The following is a 19,682-nucleotide window of genomic DNA, read 5'->3' as shown; positions in this document are numbered from 1 at the left end:
TCCCTACTGAAACAAAATATTGTATTTGTCACATAACTTCCCCCACAATAAATTGAAAATAAGTATGTTTTCACGCTTACATGGACCTGTTATGGGTATCTCTTTAAAAGTCTGCACCTGCAAGCAGTCAAACTAGTTTAGTTTTGAGGTACTCCACAGCATTACCCATCAGCAATGCTTTTAAGAACATGCTAAAAAAATGCCAGGGCTATTAGGAACATACTTGATTCTGCTGGAAAAAAAATATAAGTTATCCATTGTCTTAAGATGTCTGCCAGCTTAGCGTCTATAAGGTTTATTATACATTTTGTCATATCCAGTACTGCATTCCCCAAAAGCTATACTATGCCAATATTCTACTGTCCAAAATAGAGAAACGATAAACCATAGAGAGCAATGTGATTCTACAAGCCATCCCACAGTGTAGAGACAAATATACATATGCTTATGCCATTTTTAAAAGTCTTGGGCAACTTCCAGGTTCTGATTTATCTTTCTTTATAGCTATTACACCTCTGCATTCTGTAATGTAAGTAATGCCATTTCTACATTGGTAAACATTTCACACATACACTACCCTCTTAAAAAAATATTCATTTATTTACTTTAGTAAACCTCTCATTCTGGACACAATTCAACACAGCTAGAAATATCAGTATGTTTTCCACTAGCCAGGGCACAGACAGACCTGAAAATTAAGTTCACACACAGAAATTGAGAACTCCATTAAAGATCTTTTGAATTTCAAGGGCTACAAAGTCCCCCCAACATTAACAACTCTCTCACACACCTCAGGTTTCCTGTTTCTGGGGTTTTTTTAATTTTATTTTTCAATAGTTGTGAAATTTTATTTTTAATCCCAGATTCCATGGATCTGTAAACATGGCCACACTACACTAAGGAAGCAACAGTGCTTTTTAATACCCAGCTTTTTCTGAGGTTGATGCTTCTCTATGTAGCATGAAGATTTTTAGACTTTGCAAGTGTCTTGAAAAACAGGTGTCTTTATTGACTGGAAAATCAAAAGCCCTTGCATTAGAATTATCCTCAAATGAGAGAAAATTGTCAAGATTTAATCTGCTTTTTGACTACTCTGACTGTTGAGAACGTGATGTAAAGGAGGGAGAGTGCCTGTCCCTGTGCTGCCAAAGCACTTCAACTTTGAACTGTAAGCATATATTTTATTTGACATACAGACACTTTTCTTTGTACTAAAAATCAGTTTACAAAGTAGAACTGCTCAGTCCTCCTCACCCAGGTGTAAAACAATCCTGCCACCTCACAAGCCCACGCAGCCCTCACCCATCCCGTGTAGGTACCTGTTTAGGCAATCTGAGTGTCTTCAATCCACAGCTGTGTATTTTAAGTGATTTTTAGAGAAACTCACCTTCTTTTTTTTTTTTTTTTCCCCTGCCCCAAAAAGATACGAAACAAGCCCATAGTTGTGTGGATTTCCTGTGTCCTGTGTGGGGCTTTTCACCGTGGGGACCCACCTCAGAGCAGCAAGGGAGACTTGTGCCCTCAGCCGCCTCACCCTGAGGGGACGCACGGGCGGCAGGGGCAGGGCACCTCACACCCTCCTGTTGCAGCAGAGGGAACGCCGCTGGCCCAGAGCCCCGGGGCCCCTGGCAGCCCTCACGCTCCTCCCGCGGCTCCCCGGGCGGGACAGGGCGCGGTGCCGCCTCAACGCCTCCCGCCGCCGGGAAAGGGCGGGACCGCGGCGCTGCCGCCCTCAGGAGCGGGGCCGGGCCGGGCAGCGCCTGCAGAGCCTCGCGGTGCTCAAAAGCTTCATTCCACTTTGAGAACCGATCCAGGCTTCACATTCGTATTAAATCATTACAGCTGGAAGGTTTTTAAAGGAAAAAATACAAACTTTTGACGTAAAGATTCATACAGATTCCTGGCTGAGTTACCAAAATGTGTGAGCTTTGACTTTGAAGCAGAAACGACACACAAAACTTTCATCACATTTTAGTTAATTTCAAAGCAAGCCAAGTATCTTACAATACATATCCACATATATTTTGTACATCATCCGGTTACAAAAAGTAATGCTTTCTGAATACTGCTAATACAATTAAGTGAAGATACACCACAAAAAATTTCTGCTTGAAAAGATTCAGTACCCTTTCCCACATAAAACCACACTACTCTGATATCTCAGCAAAATACAGGGCCCAACCCTGTTAAATTGAGAAACACCACAGCTTTGTCTGTCAGTAAAAATATTGTTTTATGAACTGAAACACTGCTCCCCATACTTTTCTACTTTGAAACAATTTGTTACCCATTCATATATAGGCACTTTTGCTTTTTTATTTAAAATGCTTATAAAATATTTTACCTTGATCATTTTCATTTATTACAACCGTCTTTGTAATCAAGCCAGGAAATAACACCATTTCTTTGAGTATTCTTTGGACTATAATAACACCAGATAGAAAACATCTTTCAAATAAACCATTAGATGTTGTTACTGTGTAATTTTTTTGTAGCATACCTTTCTTTCAAATCCCAATTATACACTACAAATAGGGAAATGAATTGTCACTGTGCTTTAAAGAATGTCAACATCTATAAATGTATACTAAATTTAAATGACAAGTTACATAATTCTCAATTTTCCCCCAGAGGGCTAAAAAAAGCAGCAACGACAGAAATTTGCAAAATGCTTTGGAATGCAAGATTAAGGACTTCTTAAGCTGATCCCAAACAACTTTTCCTTCCAACATTTTATCTAGTTGGCAACATCCACTGCAAGAAATGCAGTTACATTTGTTTAGGTAACCCTTTTTATAAAAAAGGATAACATGGCCGTGAACTAAGAGTTGTGAAGTAAGCTCTGTTGAAAACTGCCTATGTACAGGTGTCCTGCAATTTGTTGTTGTTGTTATTTTGCATTGCCACAGTTCCAGCAGCTTTTATATCATCAAGAGTACTGCAGAGATTCTAATGTAGGTGCATGATTTTTTTTTTCTTCATATCAGTGTAGTTAAATAGCAAACCAGAAAAGACACTTATGAAAGAGACATTTAAAATGCTTAATCACAGCTTGAGGTAGACTGATCTCCAAAATAAAGCTCTTCTACACTTTGATTCGTTCATGACCAACTTCTTTTTGAATCCTTCTCCTTGGAAAAATCTTTCGTTTAAGTGCAATTAGCTGAGGAGAGAAAAAAAATACAATATGTAGTCCTCTGCTGGGCTAAAGGTCCACAGCTGGTCAGGTTTTCATCCTAGAAACTATCAAATCTGTACCACCCATGGTAAATACTCAATACTGTACTTTTTCTTTTGTCATTGCACAAGAAAGGCATTTTCTACTCCAATTCATCTATTAGATATGCACATTTCCACTAGACATCTCAATAATCAGAATACAAGCAGAAAGTGAAAAATACACCATGCCTTCATTCTGATTATTTTAAAGGTTATTTGTGCATTTAAATTAGCACCGAGCTACATTCTATTTTTAAAAGACCAGCACAAAGCTGGCATCATAAAATGGTATTTATATTCCTAACTGTACCACTAAGCTGGGTATCCCCTTCCAAAACCAAGTTACTAATGGAGTTTTCTAATATATACAAAAGGCTGAAAATTAAGGGAAAAAGTCATGCAAAAGTTACAGGTGAGAAAAAAAAAAAAAATCAAAAGCCAACCTTTCAAGAATTACACCCTCTTCATCAGACCACGGAAAGTGTTACTTAAGGCCCCAACCTGCAAAGAATTACCCATATGATTTGTTCCATTGACTCCCTCTGAGTTTAGCAGGACTAATCACGTTCAAGAAAGCGATTTTAAGCTTGCAGAAGTGGAAGGTTTTTTTCCCCTTGAGTCAGATTCAAAACCTTTTGAATTCAGTAGGAGTCTTTGCAATTACTTAAGAGAAGAGATTTTGATAAGGCCTTTAAGTAACTTAAGATTCCTTTCTGGACTACGTTTCCTTCCTCTTAACTTACTATACACTTCTACCAGCATGTATGTTAACAGACCAAGAATTTCAAAAACCATTACTGAATTTCAGCATCCAAATTCAGCACACTGGTGATGGACCTTACTGTCACAAGGCATCTGAGAAGGTGCCACTCTCCTTCTCCCCATATGACTCTCTTTTCAAGGAATCTCAACATGGTGACTTAAAAATTAAAGCAACCTAATAATCAGTCATGTAACATCTTTACTACTTTTATGAAGGAAGAATCCTAGCTACTCTTCAAAACCTATTTAAAAAATCCATCCAATGTTACCCTGAAGATTCCACAATCTGTTAAGTGTTATACAGATTTGATAAGAAGACATTAACTTTACCTGTTCAGCAAAAAATGAGATGACTGTAAACACAATAAGTGTTACTAGAACACAGTGGGTCCAGAATTTGAGCTTGTCTCTATATGCCCTCCTGGACAAAGAAAGAAGGAAACAGAAAAACAGCTTCATATTCACAAATGCAAATATTTAGACTTTAAGAGTTTCCACGGAACATGCAAAGAAAGTTCTTTCAGGTTCTTAAAGGTTGACTAAAAAGAGGACGTAGGCTCTCTCTTCACAAAGAGCCACATAGAGAGGACACGGGGCAACAGCTACAAGTTGGACTGGGAGAGGTTTCATCTTGATATAAGAAAATTTTTTTACAGTCAAAACCATCATTTACTGGAGCAGTCTCCCCAGAAACATGGTAGAGTCTGCACCACTGGAAGTTTCCAAGATATGACTGCTCAGGGTGCTAGATCACAGAATTGTTTAGATTAGAAAAGACCTTGAAGATTGAGTCTAAAACTGTTAAGCTAACACTGCCAAGTCCACACCTAAACTACGTCCCCAAGTGCCACATCTGTTTGTGGAAACTATGGTTTTGCAGTCACAAGTGGGGAAGGAGAGAGTCACACTGCGTATGTCCTTTTTGACCAAACTGCAATTCCCTTATGTGCTACAGTCCTGTAGCCAGGACACTTGAGAGCTGGCAGGAGACAGTCTCATCTAGGCACCTTTTTCCATGAAACGTTGGACCAAATGATCTTTGTGAGGTCCCTGCCATCCTGGGCTGTCCTGTGATTATGAAAATACTTTGATTTCCACCAGCAATTTGGCATGCCTTAACCCATCCTGGTAGAATCATCTTTGGCTACAAACAAGTCCAAATAAAGCATGTTTTTGAAGCTACAAAAAGTCTTGATGGAAGGTCTCAAAAAGAGCCAACACTGTGTCTACTCCTCCAGCACAAATTTCTAAAGCTAACTGCTGAAATGGGTTTGCCCCATGCTCCCTCTGCCACTACTACAGCAGGGCTTGTAGCACTACAGTCACCCCTACGATCCTGCTGATTCCTTCTACAGTTCCTCTAATATTTTCTATTTTCTTATTAACAGCTATTTCTCATGATTTGCTGAGGTTTGCTTATATTAGTCTTGTGTAATTTTTGTTACTGTATTTGTCAACGTTTTGCTTGTCTTCTCAAGTCAACTACTCCAATTTCTTAAGCTGTTATTTACAAAATGGCAAGAGATAAACACACACAAAAAATTCACATATTATTAAAAAGTGAGACACACAAAATTAAGAAAATTAATCTTTTCTGATTATTATCCAGATGGTTATTGCTATATGACAGATTTTAAAAAAATCACTTAGTGAGAAATGTAACAATGGTTTGGGGTTTTTTTTACATTTAAAGAAAGCCAGAATTCCTGATTTATTTTTTAAAAACCCAAACAAAGGAACAAACCAACAACTTTTGTTTGCAGTAGGTTAGGACCAATGGATAAAATGTTAATGACTATTTAAGCACTTGAAAAACCTCAATCCTGCAGACCTCAGATTTTAGTCCATTCAAATCTTACCATACTATTTTCACTGTTAACTCTTTCATGACAATAGTGGGGGAAAACCAGCGTGTTACCAATATCTTAGGTAATTAAATATTATTGCAGTAAAGTAACTTGAAAAGAACGTGTGGAACATACCATTCTTGGAGTTCATGCATGTGAAGGAAACGATTCCGATATTCTCTTGGCAGTTCAAATTGGGAAGGTATGGGAAACATTGACTCATAGAAATCCCTAAGCACCGCTTTCACTGTTTGTGCATCCTTATGATTGTGATCAATATTGTCATTTAGGCAAACAAATTTTCTAGAAAACAAGATGACATTGTTAGAATATTTCCTTGATAATGTGGCAAAGGTATTGCCAAACCAATCACACAAACATAATCCTTTAGAACAAAATTGAAACCATATCCTTTTAAAAGCAGATTTTTTTTATTGTTGCATTATTTTAAATTAATTTTATTTTAGTTCTAAGAGCACTAGGGTTGAGAGCAAGTCAAAACCTCAGAGGAATCCAGTGACAGGCCACATCTTTAGTTATATAATGCTGCCATCTAATGGGCACTAGAGTGTGCACCATCCCAGAGCCCACTGAACAGAGAATTGCAATCTGCGTAAGGATTCTTACAGTTTTGAATTATCATGAGTAAAGTATCTTAAATAACAAAGTGAGCTCCACTGTAGGAGGGAAACATACTAAATTATTAATATTATAGTGTGCATGCTGCATACTTTAGAGAAAAATCAATCAAATCAATCAAATTGAAGATTGTATAAGAGAGGGCAAAGCTTGGTCCCTAGGCTTTGGATTACTGAGAACATTATATAAATTGGACAAGACATACCTCAAATCACAGACCCAAAGCTGGACTTACATAATCAACCAAAATGCAAACAACAACAATTTGAATAGAATTTACATGGAAATCACTGTGACCAAATAAGCATGCTCACAATAATGCCTCTTGCAGAGTGCTATTCCTCACATGAGAAACATGCAACTAGGGTACTGCAAATAATTGTAACTAAAGCAGCAGCTAGTGTGCTAGACTGCTATGTACCCCTGGACACTCTGACCTGGTGCTTGACAACAAAAATTCCCCTTCCCACATTTGGGCATGTGTTATGTGCTTTATTTATATTGTGGGATACAAGAACCCTACATTTTCCCTAGCGGCAGAAATCATATCTGGTGACATATGCCTTGTCACTGCTAACCTTTGTAAATAAGCAGTTCTGGTCAGCTGTATTCTCTGTAGTATGGTGTGTTATTTCAAAGAGCAAAGTTCAGACTTCCTACAGGAATCTGGAAATAAGCAGAACTCTGGAGCTTGTATATCAGCCCACACAGGGAATTACCACTGAATGGCAACATACTGTATCTAGCCTAATCGATAAGCTTGCTCAAGATAATTATGTGCAGAGGATAAACAGTCATTCAAATTGCTACATCCGAGAAGAAAAATATGCCTCTCCAAAAACGAGCAGGCTGTATCTCCTGTATCAAGTAATACTAGGCAAAGCAGTTGGTTATGGCAATCATGGCTACACTATAAGCATTTCGGGAGCTCACTCTGGACTGTCTCTGACCTTGTTCCCTGGACTGGCAGCTCATTAGCCCTGGGAATGCAGCTGTACTCCTAGAGTGTATATCTGTGTTTTAGTTTCATCAAAAAGAGATGCAGCTTACAGACTGAGAGGTTGTTGCACACAGCAAACCAAAACAAAGTATGGGATTGATGAGGATATTAGCACATTTGTAATGGAAAGACTTTAAATTCATCCAAAAGAAACTAAACATGACATTCCTCTGGACACTCCACAGTTAATGCCTAGATGATTAATGCTCACTTTGCCTTAAGGGTGCAAACCAAACGTTTTTGGGAGATAGTAACTGAATGACACTTTTAGTTCATTCCAAGACAGGCACTAAAAACCTGCTTTTAGGGACTGGTCATAATTACTGGTTTGTATGCAAGGAAAACATGGCAAAGAGAAGGAAATGGCATGCCTACATAACTGCGCCAGCTCTCCTTTGTTAACAAGATATGACTACAGTACTGCACTTTGCAGGAATACAGCCCGGGCAATCAACTCAGTCTCACTTCATGAACTTCATGAAGGTGAGAAACTTCTGTTACTCAGGCCTCTGAGCCTCACAAGACTTGAAATCACCCCTACCTTTAAAAAGAACCAACTCATAGCCAGCAGACAAAGAAACAGAGAAGGAAAAGGAAGCAGCAGGATAGGCTAAAGTACTGCCTACTTTTCTTTTAAAATGGATCATTGTGGCAACTGGAATGCAGGAGTTACGTGGCCAGAAGGCACTCTTTGAAAGGAACAGCAATAGATACAAACCACCTTCAGCAGCTGTAAAATGTCTCAAGACTAGCATTTCCCTTTCTGAATAAATAACCTAGCAAAAGTAGTACAGTGTTGAGAGGAAAGTGGATATCTACTCTTTAACTACAAATACAAATTATGCTACAGCTTTACAGGCAGCTGAGATTACCCAACAGCTTTTTGTGACCAAAAGAGGAGGTTTCACTTTCCCTGGCCCAAGGTACCTGGTTCTACTTTCCTCCTTGCTCTACCTTTTGACACTTGTCAGACCTCTTCTTGCAGCCAAACTCATTAAACTGGCAGAAAACTGGTTTTCTGAAGACAGAAGCAAGATTCTTTCCATGTTGTGAAAGAGCATGAAAGCACAATGAATACATAAAACTGATTTCATAACAAAATAATCCACACCTAACTCCTAGTATAAAATACCTGCACAAAGCAGGTCAAAAAGTTCTTCCTTTAAAGTAAAATTGCCTGCAATATAAACTGTATGCCCTCTAGAACGGCAAAAATGAAAGCTTCAAAAATAGCTTAAGTTTCTAAGTTTTCAAAGATTTTAGATAAATAAAAATGTAACAAATTATTGAGATAGCCCCTGGCATAACAGAAAGAGGAGTCAGCTTCAGTCAAACAGAAAATATCAGAAATACTTTTGGTTCAAATTGGTCTTACCCTATAATATACAGTTTAGAAACACATGACAATAAATTATCTTTTAAATACAAAAAAAGTTTAAAGAATCAAACCAGAAAATTGAAACCATCTCACAACTTCACACAAATCACAAAACAGGATACCTGGGATTTTTTCGTATGTCATCCAGCTGACCAACTACATGAGAAACATTTGTGCGAATCATTTTGAAGGCGATTTCCTCTTCTCCCATGATTTCAAACCTTGTTGTTAAAATAGTATTTATACATTAATAAAACAGCCTAAAGTCTGGTTCAATAAATATCAATCTTGTATTCAACATTATTCAGCAACATTTCTAATCTGACTGGCCAAACCTTCATTAGAATTTGCCATTTGCTGTTTATCAAGACATTTAAATTTTTCAGCTAATGCTCTTGCACAGAACCACTTTTCTGCAGATTTATTAGTAACCACCTATAAATCATAGATCTGAATTCTAAGAGAAAGCATATAAAATATGTGCATTTGACCCCAGGTTAACAGCCTTAGTAGTGGTAAGTACCACACTTATGTTAGGATAAGTAAGGTGACAAATGTAAGAAAGCACCCTGAAGCCTTCTTCAAATCTCACCTGAAAACCTCCTCCATTTATAAAACTCATGCCACTGTCACTTCTCCATCTTGCAGGAAAGGTACGAGGTGGTTAAGACTAAAATGCTTTTTCTGTTCTTTTCTTTTTTTAAGCTTCAGTAGAAGAAAGAATGCATTTACAGAAAGATTTACAACTTCTAGGACTAGCTCTTCCCTCCTTTATATGCTGCTTGAACTGCACTCACTCTCTAGCCATCCAAACATACTCTGGCTTACTGTTGTACAACACAAATTAGGAAATGGCCCAAGATGACACAAGTAACACAGAAATATTTAGTCTACTAAATAAACTATGAAAAAACCCACATCACTCTGCACAATGAGATGTACATAAATTAAAAACAGTACATTTCTTTAGTTCCTCTGTTAAAGTTGGTTGAGCTAAGATTTGTTAGCACACACATGCAATCTTGGGTTATGTGTGTATTTATCCTTCCTCTTATGGCTTTACAACACTAAGCATCTCTTTTCACAGGACTGCCACAACATACCTGTACTTGTTTTTGTCCTTGTAAGCTTTACGAATCCTGTCGGTCACAGGTTTGCAATTAGTCACTAGGCTTTTGGTTACTGGAGGCTGGAAGAAAACACTGTTTAGATTATAGGTTACTGAAAATTACAGTTTGTTATGAAGGTGTACTTTGTAAGAGAACTCGTATTATAGCTAGGAAGGCCTGCATATACTTTACTCTCCTGGAATCAAAAGCAATAGTTTTCAACTGTTGAGGGAAAAACCAAAACAATACTGGTACATAACATCACAATTTCCTATTCTACAAACAATATATGAATAATACAGATTATCTTCTGGCAAAAACATTGCAACTTCATTCTCAGTACAATATTCAAAAATTCTAACTCACTTGACAGCTGTCTGATATTCCTCTGATAAAGGCCACCAGTAAAACTGGCCAGGCAAACTGCACAACAGCTGATACAAATGTTGAAACAATTCCGGCAAACAAAAGCCCTGTTTTCAAGGAGTATTTCCATGGTAGGTAGGTTAATTCCAAGAAATATAGCTGTTGCAGACAATAGATATAAAACTTAACTCTGTGCTCACCACAAACGCTATTTTGCTGCTATTTGCAATGACTAATGTACTAATGATTAGTACATTAGGCATTACTGCTTAGATTAGTAATATTTTACTAACTCTCCAAAAAGTTTAAAGTAATTTAAATTGTTCCCAGCCACTGAGACTTATTTTTAACCCATCTTAAAATACATTAATGGCAGCCATCCTTTAATTACTACTATTCTTGAAAGTTTTTTACTTCACAAAGTTTTTCAGAATAACTTGAAAGCAAAAAAAAAGAGGAGAAATAACATAAGGCTGAACTGCATGAAAGGTCCTCAGACCGTACAGGACTCTCAAATCCACACTTCCAGTCCTTCAAATTATGCTGACGGAACGGCTTTATATAAAATTTTTCTGTAATTCAGAATTAGGGGGAAATATTTAATTATCTAATTATTACAAATAATTATATATATTTAGTACTTAAAACTTTATAACATAACCTGGTAAGAATATAAGGTAGGATAAATATCTAGAGGGAAGAAAAAAAGGAAAAAAAGTCAGTGTTCATATACATTTATCTACACACATTTTGCAGATCTCTGTACTGTGATTTGCATATGTTGGGGATTCATAGCGTCTTCTACTACATGAAAGTTCATGATCTATACTCATCAAAATTATTTTTGCCTTAATAATGTATTGATTTGAAACTGTAAAAAAATGAGTTGCAAAAAATCATTTTGCAAAGTACTTCCACACATTTTATTCAAATGCATTGGTTGATGCAGGAATTATATTATCATTGTAAAAGCAATTTAGGTATTAGTATCAGATATAAAGTCCAGCAGGTTTTGATGAGGATTTAACCCCTAAAATAGAAATTTAGAACTTAAATCACTAAAGAACATTTAGTCCTAAGACCTCAATGTTGACAGAATCACAGACTGGGTAAGGTTGGAAGGAATCTTAGGAGCTCAAGTAGTCCAACTTCCCTGCTCATGCAGGGCTACCTGGTCACAGTTGCTCAGGGCTATGTCCACATGTCCCTCAATACCAAGGAGCCTGGAACTGGAAGCACCACTCCAGGTGTGGCCTTACCAGTGCTGAGCAGAAAGGAAGGGTCCGTTTTTCTTGATCTGCTGGCAACACTGTGTAATGCAACCCAGGATACCATCATCCTTCTATATGGAAAGGGCACACTGCTGGCTCATGTCCCATTTGGTGCCCTCCAGGATCCCCAGGTCCCTTCCTGCCAAGCTGCTTCCCAGCTGGGCAGCCCCCAGCATAACACTGCTGCATGGGCTTTCCTTCCTAGGTGCAGGATTTTGTACTTCTCCTGAGTGAACTTCATGAGATTCCTGTCAGCCCGGCTTTGGATATCAAAATAACAGGCTGAAGCCTTCGAATTCTAGAGGCGTCCATCTGGTAGTTTGGTGGGTTTTTGGATTTTGGGTTTTTTTTTTAGAATACATGGGTTATAATTCAGATAAAGACTTATCAGGAGGTTCTAGTCAGAGAGGTACTGGGCTTACTGTCTTTTTGGTTTACAACAGTAAATTTTCTTAACAAGGATGACTTTTTAAATCCCAATTATACTAACATTCTAAATCTCAGCTTTTCTCTGCTTTTAAGGAAAACTAAGGGTTTGTGAGTTAGGAAGCAGCCTGTAAAATTTTCATTTTATAACACTTACTTCGTGTACACACAAGTAGTAATTTTTGTAAATGCTTTCCTTCTAGAAATCAAACCAGCTTTTAAAGTAAATACATACTCAGGAAAGAAAATAAGCATCTTTTAAGATTAATGTTTCTTACCAGATTTGGATCATAATACGCTTCCTGAGTTGGAGGAATAACATAGATCTGAGTGATGTTGGCAGGAAGAGCTTTGGAGCAATTTATTAGCATTTGTTCTAGACCTGTCAAATCCTAACAGAAAGAAAGGGGAAGAAAAAACATTTTAAATCCTGTTTTCTCACTGACATAGTTCTAAAAACCCAGGGTGCACAATCATGTTTAGTGTTACCTACATAACAAATTTCCATGCTACTGTCCACAAAAGAAGACTTAATATTCAGCAGACCCCATTTCAGTAACTAAGTCAGTGGGACTCCCTATACACATGAAGTAAAGGGAATGCTCAGTACAGAGTTGAATTGAGACCAGATAAATTATGACTTAATGACATTTTCATTTAAAATTAAAAACACACCTTTACTAATGCCAGGACAGTACAGAGTTCCCAAATCAACACTGGCATATTAAACTCCAAATTAAGCAAAAAAACCCAAAAGAGTGAACTGCAAGGACAGGAAGATTTTCTGATTAAGGTACAGGCCAGGAACACACTAAAGTAGGGCTGTGCTCTGACTACACCAACGATTTTGTGCCCTGTGTCACGAACAAATTGTTTCATTGGTTTGTGCCATTTCTGCTCTTGTACAGCAAAACCAGTACACTTTGTTCTCTACCTGTATGTTTAAGACTGCAAGTCCTACAAAGACCATATCTCTGTTTATCAGGTTCCTAGAAGAACAGAAGCATGAGTCTTTGTATATGATCATACTATTTATTAGTATGACTTCCTTGCTATCCTTTTTCTCAATTCTTTCTTTAGGCCACAAGTTCCTCAGGGCAAGAACTGTCTTTTACTACATGCAGAAAATACAGTAAGCACAGCAGGATCCAACTCTTGACAGTGACCATTTTTTTTGACCAACTCACACTGCTTATTTGAACTCAGACACCAGTGAGCCATTTTTCTGATGCTGCTAGAACTCCATTTAATTGTGGACTCCACAGAACAAACAATGATAAGTAGAACACAATGCTATATTCTTCAGGTAATATTTAAAAATTGCCAAATGTTCCTGATGCTACAAGCAAGGATAAAAATTTGACTCACTTTATTTTAACCATCTTGGACTTTAAAACTGAAGTTGTTATGAAAGTTAAGTCGGTAATACCTGCAAACTTAATGGTAGCTCGTGGATCCTCGTGGCCAACGTGCGAATCTCTCGGTCAGACAAGATGCCTGACTGGTCTGTATCAACCTCATCAAAAATCTGAGAAATGTTCAGTGGCTGAACTGCACTCATAAGATAGTAGAAATATGAAAAAGCGAACTGCATATCTTCAGAGTGACGCACTTTGTGAAATGATGTCTTGTCAAACTCCTCAGGAAACCTAGATAAGAATGAAAACAAAGTCAGCACTCTAATTTCTTGAAGAAAACATTCCTTACCTAAAAATAAATTCTTATCTAAAATTTTGAAAGGGCCTCAAAAGTCTCATTGTATCACAACTACCATGTTGTAATAAATTTCTTATTTCCTTTTCCAAAACATAATTTTAATGAGTAGCCATTAACACACTGGAAATGGCTACAGCAAAGCAACAGAAAGGTAGAATTTCCCACAGATTAACCTTATTCCAAACAAAAACACTCACATATCCTGGAGCTCTTGCATAACAGTACGGTCAATCATGTGAGGCATATGAGCGGGGACTTTACGAGATGTAAATCCAAACTTGCTGTTTAAAAGCTTATTTACATATCGAAGGGAATCAGCAAATGTATCTTTCAGCTGCCTTCCAAAATGTTTACCTTCAGTAAAATACGACATTTGTTTGAGTAATGACTCTTCTTCCTAAAGAGCAGGACAGGCATAAATCAAGTTTATATTACTGAAAAAGTCAGAAAACACTAGACACACAGGTAAAATGACATTTTAGCCAGATGCCAACTCTTTCCATATCTGAAAATGGGAAGAGAATTTTTAAATATTTTTCTTCCTATTCCTTAGTTCTTTCTTAGGAAAAAAAAAAAAAAAAAAAGATAAAAGGTAAGATTTTCCTTAAAGCTTTTATGCTTTGAGGAAAACTACTCTATAAAAGACTTCCTTAACACTTGTGCTCTGACACCTCCAACACACTAAGGTCTTTATTTGTCATCAGATTTATTTGTAATATTGCCCCTTTTTTGCAGGTTATTCATCCATATTTGATAAACTGAAATCCTATGAAAATAAAGATTCCTTCTGCAAAATTCCATCTCAGATGAACAGAGAGGGATAGTCTTAAAAACATAGTATGAGGAAAGTATAGGTATAGTACAGGGCATAGGTATAGTATAGGTATAGTTTAGTATAGTATAGGGCAAAGCAGCTGCTACCAACTGAAGCACAGTCTCTTCTCTTCTAGAGGTTTTTAAAACTGCCAAAATGCTTTGGCTGGAAGCAGAGGAAATTTCCTAGACATTTTCTTGATACAGTCTAGATATGCAGTTTCTTTGGAGACTTTCAGCGTAACTTTTAGAATTTAAGTATTTATCATTATACCTATTTTCTGCATTCTTTAAACACAAACTGAATCCATACTTGCATAAATGCAACAAAAACAAAATTTAAGCTTTCTGTTATAGTGCTATATATGTCTGAACAATAGCATTGTGACAACACACAACAAATAAAAAATGAATTTGACCAAGAAAAGGTAGTATAAAGGGAACAGAAACAGTTATTTGGCTTTTACCACCTAGCTAAGAGAAGCCCAGATCATAAACAAGCCAGACTTAATGTGAAAAGCAGCTTTCAAAAAAAGTCTCAGCACTTGCCTCAAAAGCAAAGCACATTCCAAATGTATAGATCATATTAACAGTATTCCAATGAATGCAGAAAGATGCAACTATTCCAGTAAGGAATGACATTACGATACTCACATCAAGAAGGTCCTGGAAATACTTCTTTTTCTCCCATGGCAAAAAGCCTTGGTAACTGCCAGCATAAGACTGTAATTTTCTTCCCACTAGCCCCTCCTTTACATCTGCATCCACCTGCTCATGCCCTTTTCCTCCTTCCATTCCCTGTGCGCCTTCTCCAGTATCAAAATTCCCAGTATGTTTTGATTTCTGTGTTTCCCTTAATATGAGTGCATTCAATACTTTTTCTCGAGTTTCATTTTTTTTCCCCATGCTCTGGGAGGGAAGTGTGGCTTTAGGCTGCACTTTATAAATATGTTTATTTGTGCTCATTGTTACAACAGTCCCCTTTGTTCCCATAAGCCTTGAAGGAACTTCTTCATTTGCTTTTACTGTTTTTATTTTGCCATCATTTACATCTTTATAAGGCTTCTCCCAGCTGCTATGGTTCTTCTGATGTTCTGAATGATTATGCATGTCCTTCTTTTCCAGGCCTACAATACTCTTTACTGTGGTTAAAAACTGGAAAGGTCTCAGGAGAGCAGCCTTGGATAGGTTATATCCTTTCTGAGTTATATCACCATTTAGTAGTTTTAAGTCCAGTTTCTGCAGTGCTAGTTGGACATCTTCAGGAAGAAGAGACACATTTATTGATGGGATTATCACCTCTTCAGGTACACTCTCTTTTGTGCCATTTCGATGTCTCCTGACTCTTGGAAAGCGTTTTTCTTCTGGAATATCCTCAAATAGCATTTCAGCTTCTGGTACTGAAGTAACACTTTTAAAATCGGAGTTAGGTTTTTGCATGGAAGTTGTGTTCAGTTTTGGTTCCTCTCTAGTATCAACTTCAACAGCTATTTGCATTTTAAACTCTTCATCATTTTTATTTAGGAATGTAAGGTTAAAATAGATCACAGTTGTGTTCATGCCACTGTGCATGATGAGGTGGATAGTTTTCCATTTGTTAGCAACTGAAGCATGTCGGATAATTGGATTATCACTGTATGAACCCTCAATTCCTTTCTTGGCTATTTCACCGAAGCTGAAGTAGGGCAGACATTCACCTTTGGGAATAACATAGTAGGTCTGATTAAGGTGAAGCATCACCCTGTACATCTCTTCAAAGTGATCTGGAAAAAAAAAAAGCCAAACAAGAAACAAAACAGAACTTTGTCAATTTTCAGCATGACATTTATATTTCACTCTTTTTTTAATAGTAATATGCCCAGCTACAGTCACTATATTAGCAGGGACACAGCTTTGTGAAAGAACACTTACTCTAGTTTCCAGCTTCTGGCTCACTTATCTTCAATAATGGATGACTAGAACACACTCAGATATATAAAGCTACCAGACACTCCCATGTTAATTCTAAAAGCCAGTATAATTTATCACTCTTTCAGTCTCTACCTGAAGAACCTACATGCCTCATTATCACGTCACTTAAAATTATGAATCAGTCATAAGTAGCTTGCCCATATTACACTTTTGCCACATTTTAGGAGAGTAATGTAACAACAGCTGGATTTCACTGCTACAATGCTGCATCTTGATTTGAAATTTTCAAAATCAGATAGGCTGAAAGGAACTTCTACCTCCCACAGCAGAACACAGATTATCTGTCATCTCCCATATGAGCAAAACCTCACTGCCAGCAACAGAATCACCAGTAACACATTTGTCCCAGCTGAAACGCAGGGGAGCCTCTGCTCTTCCAAACAGGACAAGTTCTTCTCCTGCATATACCAGACAGCACTTTCAATCACTTCATTCTCTCCTGCTAATCTTTCATATCCAAATGAACTTCACACAAGTTCACTTGTGACTGAAAGTAGCCTTTGGCAAGAGCCCAGAGCCAGATTTGAACTCACACTGTCAGCATCAGAGAGGTTCTTTAAACTTTTAACTGCTACAGGCATCATCAATTCAACTGTCCTTAGTCAGATAAAGATGCTTTGCACAACTGAAATGGGATTTCCCCACTTAGAATGTCGGCTTCTTGGGGCAAGGAGTTTGATGCTTGCTGCTCCATAAGGTATCAAGCTCCTACCCATGCTTGATCACTAATAGCTTTAGTAAATAAAGCAGCAAATAATATTGATCCAGGCTTGGATTAGTGAGTACACTAAACACCTGACTTTCTCCAGCTGCTAGAAGCTCTTTCCCACAGAACAGTACTGGACACTTTAGCCCAATTTGAGAGTAATGAGGAACCAAAAAAGGTCAGGCAATTCAAGAGAATCCCCATAGAAAGTTTATCAGCAATGCTTTTTACATACCCTGGCCACAGTCACCAGCATCAAATCCACATGAGAGGACATTGCAGGCCTGATCACAGAATTTGTCTGCTAGCCAGGAATTAGCACAGCCTTGGTTACAGTATGAAACACCACTTATTCCTGCTCCAAATTGCCACGGTGGGCCATTCCCAATGCCTCCAACGGCACCTCCACCAGCAACATAGCGATTACCCCCACTGTTACCTAGAGAAAAAAGAAAAAACAAGCCCACCAGAAATAAGAATTTCAAATAACCAAAGAAAGGCACATTTAAGCCACAATGTTAAAGCTAGACTGAAGACTCAACAATCATCAGTGAAATTAAAAAGGGGCAAATCCTAACTAGACCTCTGTGAGTTTATGTAAACTATAGATTTTACACCCAGTGTAGAAGTTTAGGAATCAAATGAAAAGGGTATCCGAAGTGCCAACATATTTTGTCTTAACTTCAAAAAGGAAGGCAGAAAACAGATTTACTATTCCTTGTGCTTGCAGTCTTGACTTTACAGCCTCCTAGAAAGGTATCACTTCCTCAATCCAGAAGTACCACTTCATTTTATTACACTGCAGTCCTGAAAATTTTATCTAAAAACTAATAGTGCAGCTTCACAGTCAACTATTGTTTGGATTCTGAATCCAAATAATATATAATACTGTATATTATTATTAACATATAATAATTTAAATTTCAAAACCCCTCCTTTCAGGTAGTCAAATTTGATACCTAAAGAAAGATTATCCTATGCCCTACTATTTTCTATGTCATTTTTCATAGAAATTTTTAAGTCAACTTGTTTGTTTATTACTAAGGGAGGCAAATTCTGTAGTTCCACGAAAAAGACAAATTATATAATCATTCTTGTAAGGAAAACCAAACAGTTCACTTTTTCTAAATTCAACATTGCAGTCTTACCAATGCAATCACCTCCATCCCAATCACATGCTGAGTTATTACAGGCTTTATCACAGTAACCATCTTTAATCCATGAGCCAGGACATCCCTCGGCACAGTTTGGCACAGGCCAAGTCAAGTAAACCTGGAACAACATTACAGCCTGAGACAAGGACTGGCAAATAGAAGTCAACTGAGCTTGTTTCTTCGAATATGGAGACTTACAATAATTTCTCCCTGTGTACAGTGCCTTAAGTTCCACAGAGCTTTACAAACAGCATTTAAACCCTGTTGCCTGTGAAGTAAATGTTATCCCTTTCAAACAGAAGGAAGAACTGAAGAATTCCCAAAGCCATACAGCAAAGCAGCAACAGCCAGAAATGGAAAGTAGGACTTCCCAAATCTACTTCTGCAAACCATATTCCAATGACGACTAGCATCTTCTCCTTTTTCAGATAGGAAGGGTGAACTTAAACTGTGAAATAGCTCTGCAGTTCACTCATTCTCCTGACTCAAAATGTTTCTTCATTACTAACCAGTCATGAGATAAGCAGCATATGTTGAACATAATCCCTGAAGCATCTGATCCTCTGTGACTTAAATAATCCTAAGAATTGGCAGGATAAAAAAAAAAAAAAAAAAGTGTGTGTGTATTTTCAGCTGAGGAGGCATTAAAAACCCCACCCATTTTCTTTCAGACCTTATTGTTTCAAGATTTTAGCAGCACATTTCCTACAGTAACACTTGCTGATCAGGTTATCACAAACAACACTGCACCTAAACTGACTTCATCATCATAACTGGGATGAATAACTAAAGAACAATACAAATGCTGTAACAATATAATTTTGCAGTTATATGCCTGTATCTTTAGAGATTTAAAACAACTAAAAAGCCTCCTAACATCCCCAAGTAGTGAAGCAGTTATTTTAATTGTAGCTTAAACTAATTTTGTCCAACCCTTCTGTATTTGTGTGCAAGTGTGCACATCTGCCTGTATAAAATGTTTAATTCAATGGTCTCTGTTGCCTTGTGTACTCACTGCTTTAATAGAAATAACATACATAAATCTTCAATTTTTTTCTCCATGTGACTCTTATAGATCAAGCTAATGGATGAAAACCCTGCTGGCAACCAGTGTCGATGCATAACTATTGCTAATATTTCCTCAGCTTGCTTTCCTTGCTTAACCCCAGTTGTTGATAATGGCTTTGTTGAAAGACTAAATTACTTTACATTCATAACATGGAACAATATCTATTATTTTAGCAAATAATTATATATATTATATAATTATATATAGATTGGGCAAAGATATGGGTGTCTGCAACA

General features: G+C 37.4%; 2 protein-coding genes across 6 annotated transcripts in view; both read right to left on the bottom strand.

Annotated features, from left to right (window-relative positions):
• The window catches only part of SYCP3 (synaptonemal complex protein 3), a 9,720-nt gene extending 7,870 nt beyond the window's left edge, over positions 1-1,850 (bottom strand). For all 3 annotated transcript variants that reach the window (XM_008638098.2, XM_017739986.1, XM_017739984.1), the window contains exons 1-2: positions 1,494-1,850; positions 1-6 (exon numbers count right to left, since the gene is read on the bottom strand). The gene's annotated coding sequence lies outside the window, so the exon portion shown is untranslated. The remainder of the gene's footprint in view (positions 7-1,493) is intronic.
• Positions 1,851-1,955: 105 nt separating this feature from the next.
• Positions 1,956-19,682, bottom strand: part of GNPTAB (N-acetylglucosamine-1-phosphate transferase alpha and beta subunits) — a 36,871-nt gene continuing 19,144 nt past the window's right edge. The window contains exons 10-21 of one of the 3 annotated variants that reach the window (XM_008638097.2): positions 18,372-18,495; positions 17,459-17,662; positions 15,201-16,309; positions 13,931-14,130; positions 13,447-13,666; positions 12,296-12,409; positions 9,949-10,034; positions 8,968-9,066; positions 5,964-6,131; positions 4,312-4,402; positions 3,663-3,720; positions 1,956-3,163 (exon numbers count right to left, since the gene is read on the bottom strand). In XM_008638097.2, the coding sequence (XP_008636319.1) occupies positions 3,673-3,720; positions 4,312-4,402; positions 5,964-6,131; positions 8,968-9,066; positions 9,949-10,034; positions 12,296-12,409; positions 13,447-13,666; positions 13,931-14,130; positions 15,201-16,309; positions 17,459-17,662; positions 18,372-18,495 (2,463 nt within the window). In that variant the 3' untranslated portion in view covers positions 1,956-3,163; positions 3,663-3,672. Of the gene's footprint in view, positions 3,164-3,662; positions 3,721-4,311; positions 4,403-5,963; positions 6,132-8,967; positions 9,067-9,943; positions 10,048-12,295; positions 12,410-13,446; positions 13,667-13,930; positions 14,131-15,200; positions 16,310-17,458; positions 17,663-18,371; positions 18,496-19,682 lie in introns of those variants that run through there. The other 2 variants (XR_001863877.1, XM_017739981.1) reach the window with 2 other exon arrangements.

This window comes from Corvus brachyrhynchos, unplaced genomic scaffold, assembly GCF_000691975.1.
Source record: "Corvus brachyrhynchos isolate BGI_N302 unplaced genomic scaffold, ASM69197v1 scaffold27, whole genome shotgun sequence".
Lineage (NCBI taxonomy): Eukaryota > Metazoa > Chordata > Aves > Passeriformes > Corvidae > Corvus > Corvus brachyrhynchos.
The sequence above is the reverse complement of the archived record's forward strand: the minus strand, read 5'-3'. Positions and strand labels throughout refer to the sequence as shown.